Below are 16,974 nucleotides of genomic sequence, written 5' to 3'. Positions count from 1 at the left end.
TGTTGGGCACTGGCCTACATGGAACGATCGATGCAAGTTGGAAATGTATGGCCCACCCAGATATTATGTCTGTGTCCCTATTGTGCCCATATATGGACTTCTTTGTCCGGCATGCCCAAATATGGAAGCTGAAGTTGGTCTGGCGAATGGTTCTCGAGTTATGTGGATTACAGATGTACGTACACACACGTACAATATAAATTGGAGTCTTAGAGATAGAAATGCCATTAAATGGACGTCCGTAGCCTGCCCTGTTGCATGTCAAACTGGGGGTCTTTATGGGGGTCTTTGGCATGTATTTTCCCATGGGGGTCCGCAGGCTAATGAGTGTCATTTTGGGGGTCCTTGACATGAAAAGGTTTGGGAACCACTGTCTTAGGGCTGATTGCCACCCGATATCCTCCTGAGTCCTGACATTAAGCACTAAAAAAAAGATGATAGATGAAAGATGATTGATTGACAGGCAACAACAACGAACACACTTGATCACTGAACCGCATCAACTTGGGTTGTCATGTTTAAAAGAAAATGTAGAGTGTTGTGTTCAAGATGTAAGCTTTCTTTCACTGACTGTGTGAATGTGAAATACTTTACAGACATAAAGATATACAGTATATTTGCGTAATTTGCACATTATCTATGCATAAACACACACACACACACACACACACACACACACACACACACACACACGCACCCTGTCACACACACACACACACACACACACACACACACACACACACACACACACACACACACACACACACACACACACACACACTTTTTTCCCCCCAAGACTAAAGTCTGTTCTGTGCATAGTCTGTGTCTAGTCACTATACAGAACGATCACAGAACCCCGCGCTGAGGAGCAGACCGGATATTAATAAACCGGAAGGGTACAGCGGAGGAATCGAGCAGACCCACAAGAGAGAGAGAGAGGGGGGAGGAAAAAAAGGAGAAAAAAAGGGGGGGAAAAAACATCTGAGAGAGGGTTCGGCCGGGGGGGCGGATCGCGGATTCGGACAAAGTTTGCGAACTGTCCCCGGTCCGTGGACGGTCCCGGGACTCCTCGCCAACCGGTAATATTAACACCGAGTTGTTTAGTAGTGAGCGGTGTGTTATTTCATTTGTATGTGTGTGTATATGTGTGTGTGAGAATTAGAAGTGTGTGTAAGTGTGTGTGTGAGCTGCTGCTGCTTGCTTCTCCCCGCCGTCTCTCTCTCTCCGCCGCCGGAAGTCTGCATGCAGTCTAGCGTCTTGTTTCCCTTCTCTTCTGTTTTTTTTATTTTTATTCCACACTTTTTTTTTTCTCTTTTTTTATTTTGTCACGGAGGGAGAGAGATGGACGGACGGTGGATGGAGAGATGGAGGGGCGCAGTTATTATTTAGTAATAACAGCAGGGAAGGGACGTCCATGGTTATTATTATAGCTGCACTAACGTTAACTGCAGGCCTCGCTGTTGTAGCGAAGCTAAAGCGAACAAAAGCTGCACAATTAAATGGAGGGCAAGTTAGCACAGTTGTTGTTTTAGGAGAAGGATATAGACCCATGTTTGTTTACATCCCCGGGGCGGCGATCAGCTGATATATATATATATATATATATATACTAATTTTACACTGCGAGTGTAATAAATGTAACCAAAATGACATTTGGTTACATTTGTTACACTCTCAGAGTTAAAAGGGATAAATTGAACGCAGGATCTTTTTTTTTACTGTACAGCCAGCTAGCTCTGCTACAGCTGTGCTCCCCATCAAAATGGCGTTCAGTATGAGACATACAGAAATAACTCCCTCATCCTCACATATTTGACGCAGAATTGTCAGCCATTCCAACTGATGAGAAGTGTATTTTATGACCCCCACTCCACACACAACCATTGTGTATTTACTTTACTTACAGGCTGCAGAAGGAGAAGACATGGAAAATGAAATCATAGCATGCATGCCAGATGCATTGCTCTGCTCAATGTTGTCTGTATAGTACTGTAGATTTGAGTTTAAAATGTCATCGCATAGATGGTTCTTTCAAGTCCACTGTGCAATTGCATTTTGCATGCATGCATGCTTTTTATGTGAGCACTATATGGCTGTGCTTGACAATCACTACAGTATCTTCACATGCATACAGTAGGATATGTGAAGGAAAACAACAACAACACAAAACCTGGTGACCTATCGCATGAAAAAATGCAGTAGGTCAAATGAAAAACAATGAAACTGAAACCTCCACCACTACACATTACACAACCACACGTTTACAGTAATGCAACTGTCTCAATTATCTCTTGTCTCACTGGGAGATTGATTGACACAGCAGGCTTTCAGAAAAGTGTAGGCACTAGGCAGTGTTGTTTCCAGTAAACCATATCACAAAAAGCATGTGCCATTTTCATCACAATTTCACATGACACACAGATGTGTTGCTTGTCAACAAAATAAATCAATTTATCAGTAGGCCTATTGTTGGAATATGTTCATAAAAACAACTTGGGTTAGTGTTACTTTCAGCAGACTCAGCAAAATAATAATAATTAAAGCACAAACACAAACCATATGCTGTATAGGTTATATGCATGGCATTGCATGCACATGCATGCCATAAAGTGAGTGGAGAAGTGAGTTTACCGCCGTTTAATGTCAGTTAATGCAAATCAGATAGGAATTTTATTTTTGGATGTATGGCTGTCAAGGCCAGCAAGTAGTTTTTTGACACTCAGTAGGCTTTCCAGCATAACTTCCGGGTATGATGAATAATGTCACGCGCATAGTCGCATACCTGGCCTCTGTACTGTATGTGTCATCTTCAATTTAGACACAAATGTGCTGTAATTGTCCTGTACGGTAATGGCATAAGAGACATGCATGGGGCTATTTAACCCATTAAAACTGAGCTTGTAGATTGTTTTTTTTTGTTTTGTAGCTTTTGCCTTTATTTATATATTGTTTCTATGGAGGGATAGACAGTAGGCTGACAGGAAATGGGGAGAGAGATGGGGGGGGGGGGGGGGACATGCAATGAGGGCCGTTGGGATCGGGAGTCGAACCTGCGGCACACTGCCAGACTGGATTACCAGCCAAGGTGCCCGGACCGCTGAGCCACGGCCCAGGCCTGAATATTATATTTTTAAAAGCAAAATGTTTTAACTAAAATCTTGGCTTATGGGTGTCCCTGGAACAAAATATTTTGAGATGGGGGTCCTTGACATGATAGGATGTTTGTTTGTAGAATGGGCCTCAGGTGTTAATGGGTTAGCAGCAAAGCAGAAAGCCTACACGATTACGATTACCACATGAGTAGGCCTACCATTAATGTTTTCTCAGCACACCTCTGTTCTGAAAATTAGTTATTTGACATTCTTCCCTCCAAGGATTAAACATCTTTGCTTGATTCCTTTAATGTCCTCTTTTCTGTACATTTGTTGCTTGTTTTGTTGACGTTTGTTTTTTTCCAAGAGTTTTTAGGGAAGATATATTCCCTCAAAGAGCAAGAGCCCAGTCGGGAAACAATGTTGTCTACCAGCTAGGACTTTCACTTCTAGCCTAGTTTACTAGGAAAGAATAAATAATAGTTGTACATTTAAAAACTGTATACATTGGTAACTATAACTATAATCTAGATGATCTTGAGGCCTACAAAAACGTGGGAAAATATTTATATATATATATATATATATATATATTCTTTTTTTCTTTTACTACTCAACTAGTGGATTTACTAGTCGACTAGTTGAATAGTCGACTAGTTGCTTAATTTTAAAGCCCTACCACCAGCCAATGTGACTCCTACATTAGCAATTGTACCAACCAAATTATTTTTAATTGAAAGGGGCCCATAGATTATGGTTGGTCACCTGCCAAAGGTAAAATAAGTAAGAAACTCACCAGTGAAAAGTGTGCCTACAGTATATATTTGGTTAGTGGCTGGTGTTAATTTCCCACAGTTTTCCCCACTGTTGAGAGCAGTCAGAACTTTATGTGTTACAACTTAAAATCAGTCATCACAGAGGAGAGGATGCACAGAGAGGAAACAAACCAAGATGATTTGAAACGCAAGCTGTGCATGGTCTCGTTTGAGCTGAAGGAAAATACTATACAAGAAGTAAAGCAACACGAGAGCCTCGAGGAGGAGGCAGGAGGCGAAGGAAGTGAGGACGGGTGTTTTGCTAAGTGTGTTGCTTTTTAATTACAGAAATTATGGATGAATCCCATTTCAACTCGTCCTACTTTTGGTCTCCCGTTCCCACTGTACAAGGACAGGTAGAGAGACAAACTTATTGTTGGCATTGTCATGACATACACATGGTGTAGTGGTACAGTATAAAGTGCTTGGGTGATGACATGCCCCGCAGGCGAGTACTGCCAGTTTGAGTTGACTCAGTCATAATGGTACAGAATATTTGATTGCATAACACCAGTGAGAGACTTGACTCAGCATAATAATGTCGTTGATAACACTAACGAATAACGCTCGCATCGACTGGTGAAGTTGGCTAAAGCACACACACGTGACTATTTTCTAGTTTGACTTTGATGCTCTACGAAAACAATGTTGTGTCTCAGGCTCTCAGCCATCTAACAGCTCCCTTGTCCCCCTCCCCTCTTCTCCTCTCATCTTTCCCCCCATACCTTCTCATATCTTTCCTGATTCCCATCCTTCATTCACCACCCACTCCTTCCCCACAAAATCCTCACACGCCCCGTTCAGATCGAAAACGCCATGTTCCTGAACAAGATGAAGGAGCAGCTTGGTCCTGAGAAGGGAGGCCCTCCTCCATCTTTCCCTCACCCCTCCTCCTCCTCGTCTTCCTCCTCCTCCCACTACCAGACTGCAGTGCTCTCCATGGACATGATGGGGGCGGGGGTGCGGGTGGTCCCCAAGCAGGAAGGGGGCACAGGCGGAGTGGGAGTTCCCCTGAGTGCGGTTGGGGCACACCTCCACCAGTCCCACGTCTCCCAGAACATCACCATGGTGCCCGTCTCCTCCACAGGAATCATGACTGCAGGTGTGTGTGTGTGTGTGCACGTGCACGTGTGTGCGTGCGTGCGATCTGCCTGTCTTTTTAGTATATTGTCCTGATCTTTTGTTCATAATCTTATCCTTGTTCTTTTGTGATATGGCACATGTGCAGTATGGTCGTGTAGGAAATAGTTTTGTTTCCATTTTCTTTTCATTAATGGGCAATTGTACATGAGTATTGTCTCATATTTGGACAGTGCTTGTAAGTTGTAAGATGAGTCCACTTCAGTCCTAGGAACGGTTATCCTATCCAAGTTATTTGTCTGCTATGGCAAGTCGCGAGTCGCATTCAGCGTATATCTTTATTTAGTTACATGGCGTTACCATCAAATTGTCTGAGGCAACCATGCCACAGATTAACTGTTCAGTGTCATTGAGTAAAATTGCAGCCTTATGTGCTCCAAGTGTTACCGATGGCATACAAGTGCGAATTTGTTGCATCTATTTTTATGCAAATGTGTTGCATCTATCATGGATAGATAGCTAAATAGACAATTTGGCAATTACCGTTGCACAAAGTCACTCCAGATTGTGTCCCTGCAAACTAAGTCACTTAACCATGATGACAGGGAAGGAAAGCCCATCGATGCCAGCAGTGTCAAAATGCTGGCACGTTCTGAAACTTCTGATTGAGCATCAAGTTTCAATGCAAAGTCTATGGAGAGAGTCTATGGAGAGAATCAACATGCTTCAAAGTTGGGAAAACCTCAACTTTAACGGTATCAGTCATAGCCCCCTTAGCCCCATGTCACCCACCAGGGACAGAATATTTTCTCTATGTCTGCCATCTTTTCTCGCTTTCATTTTGCAGCTGCAGTGCTGTGTGCAGTCATTGCTAGTTGACGTGAATTAGCCGTTAGGTTAGACAGATTTAACACAAGCTTAAAAATGCATGGGGCATCCCTAATAATGCCTGTTGGCTCAGTCAATCGGACCCTACAACCTGTGCTTCATACCCCCCACCACCTCACCCCCACCCTCTGTCTGCCCCGTCCTTTCTTGTCTCCCCTCCCCACTGCAATGCACTGTTAAAGTTGAGCAGGAATAGCCAGAATAAAGCTCACTCTCATAATGGCTGCAGATGAAACATGAACCACAGGGTGTGATGAATGAAATGTAAAATGTATATTGGGCTCAGGTCACAGTGTCTCTCTTCCTCTCAGCGGGGTTAGTCATCACCACACCCCAGGGCACGCTGGTCCCCACCGCCTCCACGCAATCATTTGTAGCTGGACCCCACACCGCCACCACCATGATTTTGTCCGCAGTCCACTCCCACTCAAGCACAGGTAAAAAACAAACAAACAGGGTCAGGTACAATTGGCCTTTCAATTCAATGTTCAATTCCTTGCGTAGGTTTAAAATGGAACTAAAGGTGCAGGTTGCTCATTTGTCTGTAATTAAGTTTTCTTGTTTTGCCAGCTACTAAGCCATGTAAAGAGCAATAGTTCTGCAGGTTAAGGTTTATTTATTTATTTGACAGGGACAATGCTCATTAATCAACATTTCAGTTTTCACTTCCATGTACAGTAAATATGCCAGAGTTAGCCATAAGCTAATTTACATCTGTAGTCCCTGAGCAGGCTCTTAAAATGGTAGTAAAACTAAACATACAATGACACATACAGTACAATACAATGCGATACAATACAGAGTGTATAAAAAGAAAGACAGAGTGTATAGTGTGCCAGCACAGAACACCATGCGTTGATTGATGCCATGTGTGCATATGTGCAAGCACCCAACACTATATCCATACAAAAACACAATACAATACAATACAATACAATTCATGTACAATTCATGTACAGTATTGTTTGAATCCCTCCAAGCGGGGTAGTAGTTTGCATTCACATGCCTGAGGCTATTACAGCCGTGGTCTTCAGCTAGCAGACGCTGAACAGGTTCACTGAAACAGTTCAGGGATTGAGCACCGTGTCCACATCACCTTGACAGTACTTGAGGAGAATCGGAAGGTTAAATGACGACTAGGTTTTTTACTTAGTAACTCAGTACAAGTTGAAAGACCACATCCTAAATCTACTGAATTGAAAATGAATTGAAGCCAGCCCTGAAGTGAAAACAACTTGAGACACCCCCCCCCTCCGTCCCTGTCATTCATTCTTTGCTTTTAATGTCCAGTCCACCTTCTACTGACCCTTCAACTCCCACTTTCCCGTCTCTTTTTTCCCCAGTGTAAATCAAAAAGACACTGTGTGTGCAACATACTGTACATAGACATAACATACGTACTATAATCAACCCCTTGACTGTCACACTGTTTTTCTGTTGTTTTTTTGTGTGCAAAACCTCAGGTTTCGTGGTGACATAACTCTCCTTCCGTTTCTGACAGGATGTTTTCCAACGACATGAATGTTTGGCATTGTCCTATCGCACACCACACGTGTTACGCACGCGCGCACGCACACACGCACGCACACATTTAACATCTTTATTTGTATTCACATTTTACAAGACATTTCTTGAACACAAACAATAGTGGATGTGCAAACTTGAGAAAACTCTACAACAAGTGCTTCAGTAGTTTACATCTGTAGCCAAGCTGTATAATAGCATCCTTAAGACGCTGGTACTTAAGCACCTTGGTAAGGAATGCCTCTTCCATACTGTGGTCAAATGTACATGCCACTTCCAAAATGGTCACTTCTCTACTGTCCTCATCAACAACAACAATATCTGGTGTATTAGCTGTGACATCTGAAAAAGCATCATTTTCATTATTGTGCATGAACATGGAAGTTGAGACACGTGAGTGCTTATACATTTTGGCAGATGATGAAACATATGAACTTATGTCCTTAGCTAATAGGTCAACAATTCTGTCGTGCCTAGCAATGTACATTCCCTTATATACATAGCAGCCATTAAGAATATGTGACAGTGTTTCTGTAACTAGAGTGTGGTCATGGTGCAGACAATGAGGAGGAAACGTGTTAGGGTACCACAGAGAGAGATTGAGTCTGGTTGGGAGGACCTGTAATCTGGCTTTGACTGTAAACGTGACTATGTCCTCATCGACTGCATAATTCTTGAATATTGTATGAGATACGGTCTGGTCTGCATCGGGAAGGCAAGCTAGCTTCCCCTGTAGTTTTAAACCAGTCCAGTGTTGTTGTTGTTTTTGCTGTTGTAGCATTATAAGGTACCTCCGTGCATTGACTGGTGATACATGGTGTTCCGTATCAACTAGAGTACTCCTTACTGAGATCGAACAGTTGGTAATAATGTCCTCAGAAACTTCTACAGATTCACACACACACACACACACACACACACACACACACACACCCGTCAAGTTTGTACAGTTTCTAATGCCTGCTGTTACTACCTGTCTGTCCCTCTCTTCCACCCGCTCCAATATACAAAATCGTCCTCCTCGGTTCTTCCTCTCATTCCATCTCCTATCCCCCATCGCCAATCGCCGTCCATGTTTCAGACAAGAAAGACAACATTGCTGCCTCTTCCCTAGGCATGCCAATGCCAGGAAAACGAGGCAGAAAGAGGAAACAGGTGATGGGCAGACTAGGGGGACTGAGCGGAGTTTTGCCACCAGGAAGTGATGCGTTAATATTGGCACACCTGGCTGCCGGGGGACAAGTAGGGGTGAGTGCATGTTCCCTTTCTTCTTCAATTTAGCCCAACTATATTTTGATGTTAAACAGACAGTAGAAAATGACTGCTCATAACAGTTCTACTGCTTATCACGCTTTACCCGCCGCATTTTAATCAAATATTCTACGCTACCTTTGCGGCATACACCAAAGTATTTGCGCTTTTGATCCGTGAAAATCCGTTAGTAAACACTACCAGCATTTGTTATTGTACCGACAAAAAAGCCACTTCCTTGATCCGGGTCACAGACAAAGAGCAAAGCGAGCCAAGATTGTCTCTCCCCCCTCGTTCACTTGCATTGGCCTCAATTTCCCAGAAGCCCTAGCAGCCCAGCGCATGGGTTGATTTCCGGTTTCGTCATAACATGAAGGTCTCGTCACCAGGTCCGCGGCAAAGACAGAGTTTATTTTTAATTATTAAAATACTGCGAATTAAACACATAAAACAAATGTCGGGTATAGCGTATTAAGCAGGGTTTGATTTGATTTGATTTGATTAAACAATTTAAAGCCCTCAAGGTGTTTAACACTTGATTCTGCTGTTTTAACAGCACCACAATGCTGACCCATATGACCTGTCCAATGACGAGGATGAACACACCAACAAAGATGGCCCCAAATCCTACAGGTAGCCGACAGGACTGGATTGACTGTGACCTTCTAAGTGTGTCACGTGCATTATGTCCTTTTATACTGTATAGACAGTTTCATGTACAAGTCATTGATGAACATTTTATAGGCATGTCCCTTTAAAGTGTCACACACAATGTGGACTCAGCTATAGAGGGCACTGAACAGTGCAGTCAGTGAGGCCAGTGAATGAGCTCATGTTGAATCATCAAACTATATCCAGTTAAAAACAATAAAAACTAGAACAAATTTATTAGAGCACAGACCTCCACCAAGGAGTGTTATTGTGCCATCAATGAAGCCGTAGCTCCGAGCTGAGTCTGATGACACTGAGGGGTTAGTCTCGCAGTAGCCAGGCGATTAGATATCTAACATCTAGCACGATTGTCGCACACGGACTATGTCTCTGTATCCACTGATTCTCTATAGACTGAATATGCAAACTGGCAAAGCGAATTGATCCAGGAGACCTCTGCTCTCCTAAGACAATTGACAAACCACCCACCTCCTTAGGCTAACCATGGACCTTACAGACCTGTACAGCCCTGTCGATTACCTGAAAGTTTCTCTGCCTAAACCCAGATGTGTTGACTTGTGATTCAGACCTTCCTGTTGCTGGAATTGATGACATAAGACAGATGGGTCTGAACACATGAGACTACCTGTGGTTGACTTCCAGTCATTCTAAAATGATACTCAGCTTTTCCTTGCCCAGAAAAATATAATAAATCAGCTCAGCTTCCTCGCCACATGACAAACCATTCCACATAGTTTTACACAAAGCTATTCATACATTTTGGACATGCTAAGAAACGGAACGGGGTGAAAGCACCCTGTCTAACTTCACTGGCGGTGGATATGGATGATATAAACTATGGAGATACATTAGTGAACAAACTAGTCATTTAATCATGCAATCAACCCAGCCAGGCAATTACTCAAAATAAATCATTCCACCTTTTTTATGTCTTTCTCCCATTCTTCCTTCCTTCCAAAGATGCAGGATGTGCGCCGTGACGTTCTTCAGCAAGTCAGACATGCAGATCCACGCCAAGTCGCACACGGAGGCCAAGCCCCACAAGTGCCCCCACTGCTCCAAGTCATTTGCCAACTCCAGCTACCTGTCCCAGCACATCCGCATCCACAGCGGGGCCAAGCCGTACACCTGCTCCTACTGCCAGAAAACATTCAGGCAGCTCAGTCACCTGCAGCAGCACACACGGTAACTGGAGCTGGGCTGCGTGCGTGTGTGTGTGTGCGTGTGTGCGTGCGTGCGTGCGTGCATGCACCGGTATAGATGCACCTGCGAGTATGTGTGCGATTCATGCACTTGGACATTTGTGTGTTTGTGCAAGGTGCCACATTGTTATAAGAGTAGAACACAATACATGTATCATCACATCATGTTTTCCTAGTTATTTCATTCATTTTATTGGTTAGAGACAATGTCCTCACAGCACTGATTTATATTATCACTGCACAATTATTGTACGGCGGTACGGTGCTATGATTGCTTTCTCTGCTCTGTTGTGTGTGTGGCGTTTGTCATCTCATGTGTCACAGCTCTACTTGCCCCATCTGTGCAACACTCTTTTAATCATGCACTCTTTGGATTGAACCTGGAATTAAACATCATTTCAGGTTCACATATTTACAAAGTGTGCTTTAGAGGCCACCATTTATCACTGGAGTCTTGCATGATTTTATGCGAACAATCCAATACGTAAAATGAGGGTGGAAAGTTGGAACTGCACCCGGGTTCAAGGCACACATCTGCCCTGTTTTGGTATCCTTGGTGAAGCACTATGCCCAAACTGTCTAGATGCGGTTAAGCCAACCGTCATGGCACCCTTTCCAGTGTGACCCATTAACACTGGAAAATAAACTGTGAATATATAATTGTTACTGTTTTTGTGTGATCACATTGTAGCAAATTCACCACTTTTTTTCCGGCAAGTGGTCAATCATACATTTGCATTTCAGTCTAAAGATGTGACCTAGACTGAGTAACTTTTAAGTTAAAATGCATGATCGGTTAGTGGTTCAGTGTCTTTCTCGTTGGCACATTTGGACAAAACTGTGATGAACGTCGTAGGGCTAGAACCTAAGTTGTGACATTTCCGTTAACCCATGAAAACTGGGAAAGCAGTTTAGATTTGAACCACTTTAACCATTATTTTACACTTTACCTATTCAAAAATAGCAGATATACAAGCTCATATTGCGTCACTTTGTGCTGCACTACAAGCTTATAGATCAGCTATTTGTTCATTTGACTTGATTTCTTTTTTGTGAAAATGTGTGCAAATCTTTGAATTTTTAAACTCAAATCTTTGCTTCTGGGGGGGTCCCTGGAACAACATATTTTGAAATGGGGATCCAAATACATTTTGGGGTCCTTGACATGAAAAGGTTTTGAGCTCCACTGATATATTGGAACATACGGTAGGTTTCTTTCAGAAAACCGTCTCAGGTCCACCAGCCCACTCCCCATCCCCATTTGACGCCCTTTCACCATTCTGTTGCTGTACTTGGCTTCCCCTTGTCACGTGTTTTACGGTAATTGCACTTATCGCCACACCCTGACGATTTTTGTACATCTGTAGGCCCATTAAGTTTGAAGTGACAGATGTACACACTTCAATAGCCTGGAACTTTACATTTCAATCTGGCTGCAGCCGACACAGACTGCACATAAACTATAGGGCATGCTAGGCGAAGATGGCGACTGCGAGAGAAAGAGAGAGAGAAAGAGAAGGGTGACTGTGCTTGCTGTATGTTTGTTCTGTGTTATCACAACTCAGACGCAGCACAAAGGGCACACTGTCAGACTAAGTCACTAAGACATGATGTATCCGCCCCTTTATTTAAGTTATCTCAACGTATGGTTCTTGTTTTCTTTCTCTCTCTGTTTATCTCTCTCCATCCCCTTATCCCCCTATCCCTTGTTAGAAACCATACCGAGTCCAAGCCCCACAAGTGCCCCCACTGCTCCAAGTCGTTTGCCAACTCCAGCTACCTGTCCCAGCACATCCGCATCCACAGCGGGGCCAAGCCGTACACCTGCTCCTACTGCCAGAGAACATTCAGGCAGCTCAGTCACCTGCAGCAGCACACACGGTAGGCGACTTGGCTTCGCCCGGACCCAAAGAGATGTAGTTTAGCTTGTTATAGCTTCTAAATGCAGCCCTGTTCTGTTTGCACTGTGGATGCAAGAACAGTCATGCCGGTAGCTTGGTAATACTTAATTAACAAGTAGGCCGAAACCATCTTTGAAGCCTTTTTTACAGCAGGCCAGGATAAACCAGGGATAATACACATGAGTGGGTGGATAAGGGGTGGATGGAGGAATGGATAAAGAAATATAAACATGTCTGTTGGCAGACTTGAAATACCCCAAAAGTGTGCCTTCTATCTTGGCAAACAAAAGCAAGATAGAAGGATGAATTGTCATATATTAGAAACCATGTCGCTCTCAGGCACTTTGAAATAACCATGAGAATCAACCTGCTAGTGGTTTGTTGCGATGGCTGTTGATTTCAAGTTTCAACCCCATATGAAGATTAGTGAGAAAATTGGAGGGGAAAACAGGAGGTATAATTTAATGGAGGGGCACTTTAGCCCTTTACATTAACCCATTAAAAGCTGGAAAGCATCTGTGTCATTCTAGATTTTAGCTATGCTTGTCCATCTTTCTGGCATGCTGTGTTAACATCCTCCATTTAACAAACTTGCATATCAGACATATATATCAGACAAAATATATGAAATAGTAAATACATGTTTTTCCTCTTGGCTTTGTAGGAACAAACATAGATCTAGAATCCACTTTTTTTGGACACACAACTCTTTGCACATGACACAATGAATTAAAGAAAGCTAAAATGATGTAATCAAGCTAATTTCATAGGTGATTTTATATATTGTGTGTGTGTGTGTGTGTGTGTGTGTGTGTGTGTGTGTGTGTGTGTGTGTGCGTGTGTGCGTGTGTGCGTGCGTGCGTGTGTGCGTTTATGCATGGTTTCTGTAGAATCCACACCGGTGACCGGCCGTATAAGTGTGTCCACCCAGGCTGTGAGAAGGCCTTCACTCAGCTGTCTAACCTACAGGTGCCTGCCTAGCTACATTTTAGATTATTGAATTAGCATGTCAACATTTTTTAAAGCAGATGTCATGTTCCATTCTTAAATTCTTAAAATACAGCTGATCTGCATTGGACGTCACATCTGGGAAGCTCTGACATCTCTCCTGTCTCTCTCTCTGTCTGTCTGTCTCTCTCTCTCTCTCTCTTTCTCTCTTCCCCTCAAAGTCTCACCGCCGGGCTCACAACAAAGACAAGCCGTACAAGTGCCACAACTGTAACCGTGGTTACACGGACGCTGCCAGCCTGGAAGTGCACCTAACCACACACACGGTCAAACATGCCAAGCTGTATTCCTGTGGCCTCTGCAACCGATCCTATACCTCGGTAGGCTTTGTCAGTCAAACCGGTCACTGCCAAAAGAAAGACCTGCCCACTTCAAACACATTCACAGCCAGGGACAAACTTAAGCCAGTGTATATTTCAATGTATGTCTCTCGCTGAAAGTAACAAATTAAACATTTTTAATATTCGCCCCTGGAATAGGGATGCTAGGGTTCATGTGGTTAAAATACTTGTAGCACTATTCTTATTTCATCCTATATGAATCTATTTCTGCCCTAGTTCATCATCCCCTTTGTTTGGTCCCTCCTACAGGAGACGTATCTGATGAAGCACATGCGGAAACACAACCCGGACCCTCTGACGGTGGCGGCGGCCATGGCTGCCCAGCAGGCCCATGGCCTGAACCCGGGAGACCCGGGAGGAGGTCGGGGGCGGGGCCGTGGGCGCGGCCGGGGAAGAGGACGGGGCGGCGGTGGCGTAGTGGGCCAGCTCTCCAACCAGCTGAACCACAACCAGAACCCCAACAACGCCGGCAGCTACCAGCAGCAGCCCACGGAGGGCCAGGTGGTGCCATGCCCGTTCGACCTGCACCAGTACAAGACGGTGGCGGCCAACGAGATCCAGTACAAGCCGGTCAGCGTGGCGGACCTGACGGCGGGCCACAAGGACCTATGCCTCACCGTCTCCACCTCGGCCATACAGGTGGAACATATGAACTCATAAGGGTGAATTTTCTTTTTCCCCCTCCTCCTCCTCCCGCCCGCCCTGTCTTGTAGCGGGTCACTACGCTGCGAACATTTTGACGGGTCAGATTCAGTGCTACGCCAGAGTCTTGTTTTTTCATAAAACAAATTGTAGAGGAGAAAGTAATTTGTTTCCGATTGAACTTCAAGAACTTCCTTTAATCAAGTGGCCTTATCTTGGAGCTAGTGGATCTGCCTTATTCAAGATTTCACTTGAGTTAAACTAAAGGCCCATTTCACTGGCAAACATACTGTACATAATTGTCAAGTTTCAAATGTGGTTATGTGTCATTTGGGCAGTGTTTTGATACAAGAATATTGAAAATGGAGATTAGCTAATTAATTCAGACTCCATTTGACCTAAAACTCAGCTTCACATCCATTGTACTTGGCTTCAGGTTTGCAATCAAAGTGTATTGAACTGCATTCAATGGCATTGGTTGCATTATGTCCCACTCCCTCCCTTCATTGCTGCACCTAGCGTCTCTCCTTCGCTGTGAGTAGGTAGGCCTACTGTAGGTAGAGAGTAGCTATAGCTAGCACTGCAGTGAGCTAGCGTTAGAATTGGACTGTCAAACTGTCAATCAACACACAGTTGGGAATTTACCCACAATCAAGACTAATTAGTAGAGAGGTGACTGATGAAAAGAATTTGAGTGTTTGTAAATATGAAGCCAAAGATGCTTTCAGTAGAATTGTTGCACTTAAAAGGTGCCATGCCAACAATGTCAAATGGATTTTAGCCAATGGAATGGGTCTTTATGGCGAGTTTTGAAACTTTAAAAGCATTGGAAACGGAAAGTGGGTTTGGCCCATTTGCAGATTTTCTCTGTTTTAAGAACATTAACATTCTAAACCTAGAGTTGTGTTTAGTTGAGCCATGTCGCCTATCATCTGGTTGTATGTTTCAGCCATAGACTGTAAAAAATATGGACAAAGCGTTCCCCGGCTCTAACATGGCAGTAAAATGAAGCCTGTTATTCATGCACTGTAAGTCGCCATCTTTCTAGATCCGTTTGGGCCCAGCTGGCCATTGGCTGGCTCCGTTTGGGCCCAGCTGGCCATTGGCTGCCCAGACAACGAGGCGGGACTTCCCCCCTTCTTCTCCGTTGGTTTTCATTTTGACTCGAGTGGGTGGGGACTCCCGATCATAGACTGTAACGGTAGCCACGCCCCTCAGAACATACGCGACTTTATGATCATTTATTTTATAAATGGGACCATAATTTTCCAAAAAGAATATTATGACATTAGAAATGAGACTTTAAACTAGTGACTGGAAGCAGAAAGTATTCATGACCATGTTTATTAAGGTAATACAGTCTAGGTGAAGTTGGGCCCAAATACATGGACTTCTATGGGGCTATGGGTTTTTCTGGGTCCAGTGACAGCGCCACAACAGGCCATTATATGAACTTTCAGGAGTTTCAGGCTTCACAAAATATCTGTCTGACTGCCCCCCTGGTTTCAGCCCAAGTTTAGTTTAGATTTGGTTTTTGTTTTGTTTTTTGCAGCACCCTCTGGTGAATTGCAGACAGCGTGACATACAGTCTTGTAACAATAGTTGTGCATTGCTACACGGCTCAACTAATAATGCCAGATTAAATTACTTGTTAGATGGATTAAATTTGGCAGTCTTCTCCTTAATTCCTGGCTCTACTGCTGATCTGGAATACATTTAGGCTTTCTGACCACTGTGAATACGACAGTAAAATGGGTTCTCTGCGCTAGCGCTTTACGCGGCGGCATCTTGAGAATAAGATTCACTTCCCTCCAATCACTGCTGTTTTATGTGGAGTGGAGATTGAATTGTAACTGATCTGACCAGCTGCATCTCGTAATTCTTTCATAGGTGGTTCACTTCAGACCATCAGTTCAGTGTGTATTATTTATACCTGGAGTTACTGTATTCAGTCTTTTTAAAATACAATCTGATAACTGGATGCATGGTGAAGCTATGAAAGATGCCCTAATCGCTCTTGGTTCCATTGTAAGTGAATGGAGGGAAGATGATCTTAGTCTGAATTTGCATTTGCACTGGGAAGTTGGACATGGTGAACTAAAACCAAACTCATGTCTTGCAGTGGCACAGGCGAAGTGTGCCGGATGATGGATGATGGATGTGGAATAAGAGCCAGCCAGAGAAGAGACATGACAAACGGAGAGGGGAGCAGGACAATGAGCGTTGCAGAATATGACTGACACCCCCCCCCCCCACACACACACACACACACACACACACACACTGGGATCAATTTGCTTTACAGGATGCTGATCTGGTCTGGATCTAGAGCAGAAAATGCTGTGTGCTCGCGTGTGTGTGTGTGTGCGTGCAGCCGTGCACAAATGACCAGATACAGTAGACCAGATCTGACTGGTTAATTTGGAATTGAAACCATGTGTTTCACTGGGCCTGGTGACACAAGTTTAACACACACATGGTGGGCTGAGTCTCCAAACAGCATTTACTTAACTCCTCAAAGTGTGCTGTCAAATACCCCCCCCCCCCCCCCCCCCCGC

General features: G+C 43.9%; 1 protein-coding gene across 5 annotated transcripts; it reads left to right on the top strand.

Annotated features, from left to right (window-relative positions):
- Positions 1–928: 928 nt before the first annotated feature.
- Positions 929–16,959, top strand: znf384a (zinc finger protein 384 a). Of its 5 annotated transcripts, none has more exons than XM_083780979.1 (12): positions 929–1,079; positions 4,196–4,263; positions 4,712–5,009; positions 6,187–6,312; positions 8,514–8,647; positions 9,207–9,283; positions 10,283–10,507; positions 12,238–12,405; positions 13,316–13,394; positions 13,595–13,753; positions 14,024–14,413; positions 16,539–16,959. In XM_083780979.1, the coding sequence occupies exons 2-12, from the start codon at positions 4,201–4,203 to the stop codon at positions 16,569–16,571; spliced, it is 1,752 nt and encodes a 583-aa protein (XP_083637105.1). In that variant the 5' UTR covers positions 929–1,079; positions 4,196–4,200; the 3' UTR covers positions 16,572–16,959. The 5 variants fall into 5 exon arrangements, with proteins under 5 accessions (XP_083637105.1, XP_083637102.1, XP_083637104.1 ...); XM_083780976.1 differs by having other exon boundaries at positions 8,481–8,647; XM_083780978.1 differs by having other exon boundaries at positions 8,481–8,647; positions 14,024–14,436.
- Positions 16,960–16,974: the final 15 nt, after the last annotated feature.

The sequence above is a fragment of the Protomyctophum parallelum genome (genome assembly GCF_964188405.1).
Source record: "Protomyctophum parallelum genome assembly, chromosome: 1".
Taxonomy (NCBI): domain Eukaryota; kingdom Metazoa; phylum Chordata; class Actinopteri; order Myctophiformes; family Myctophidae; genus Protomyctophum; species Protomyctophum parallelum.
This window is presented reverse-complemented; position numbering and strand designations above follow the sequence as displayed.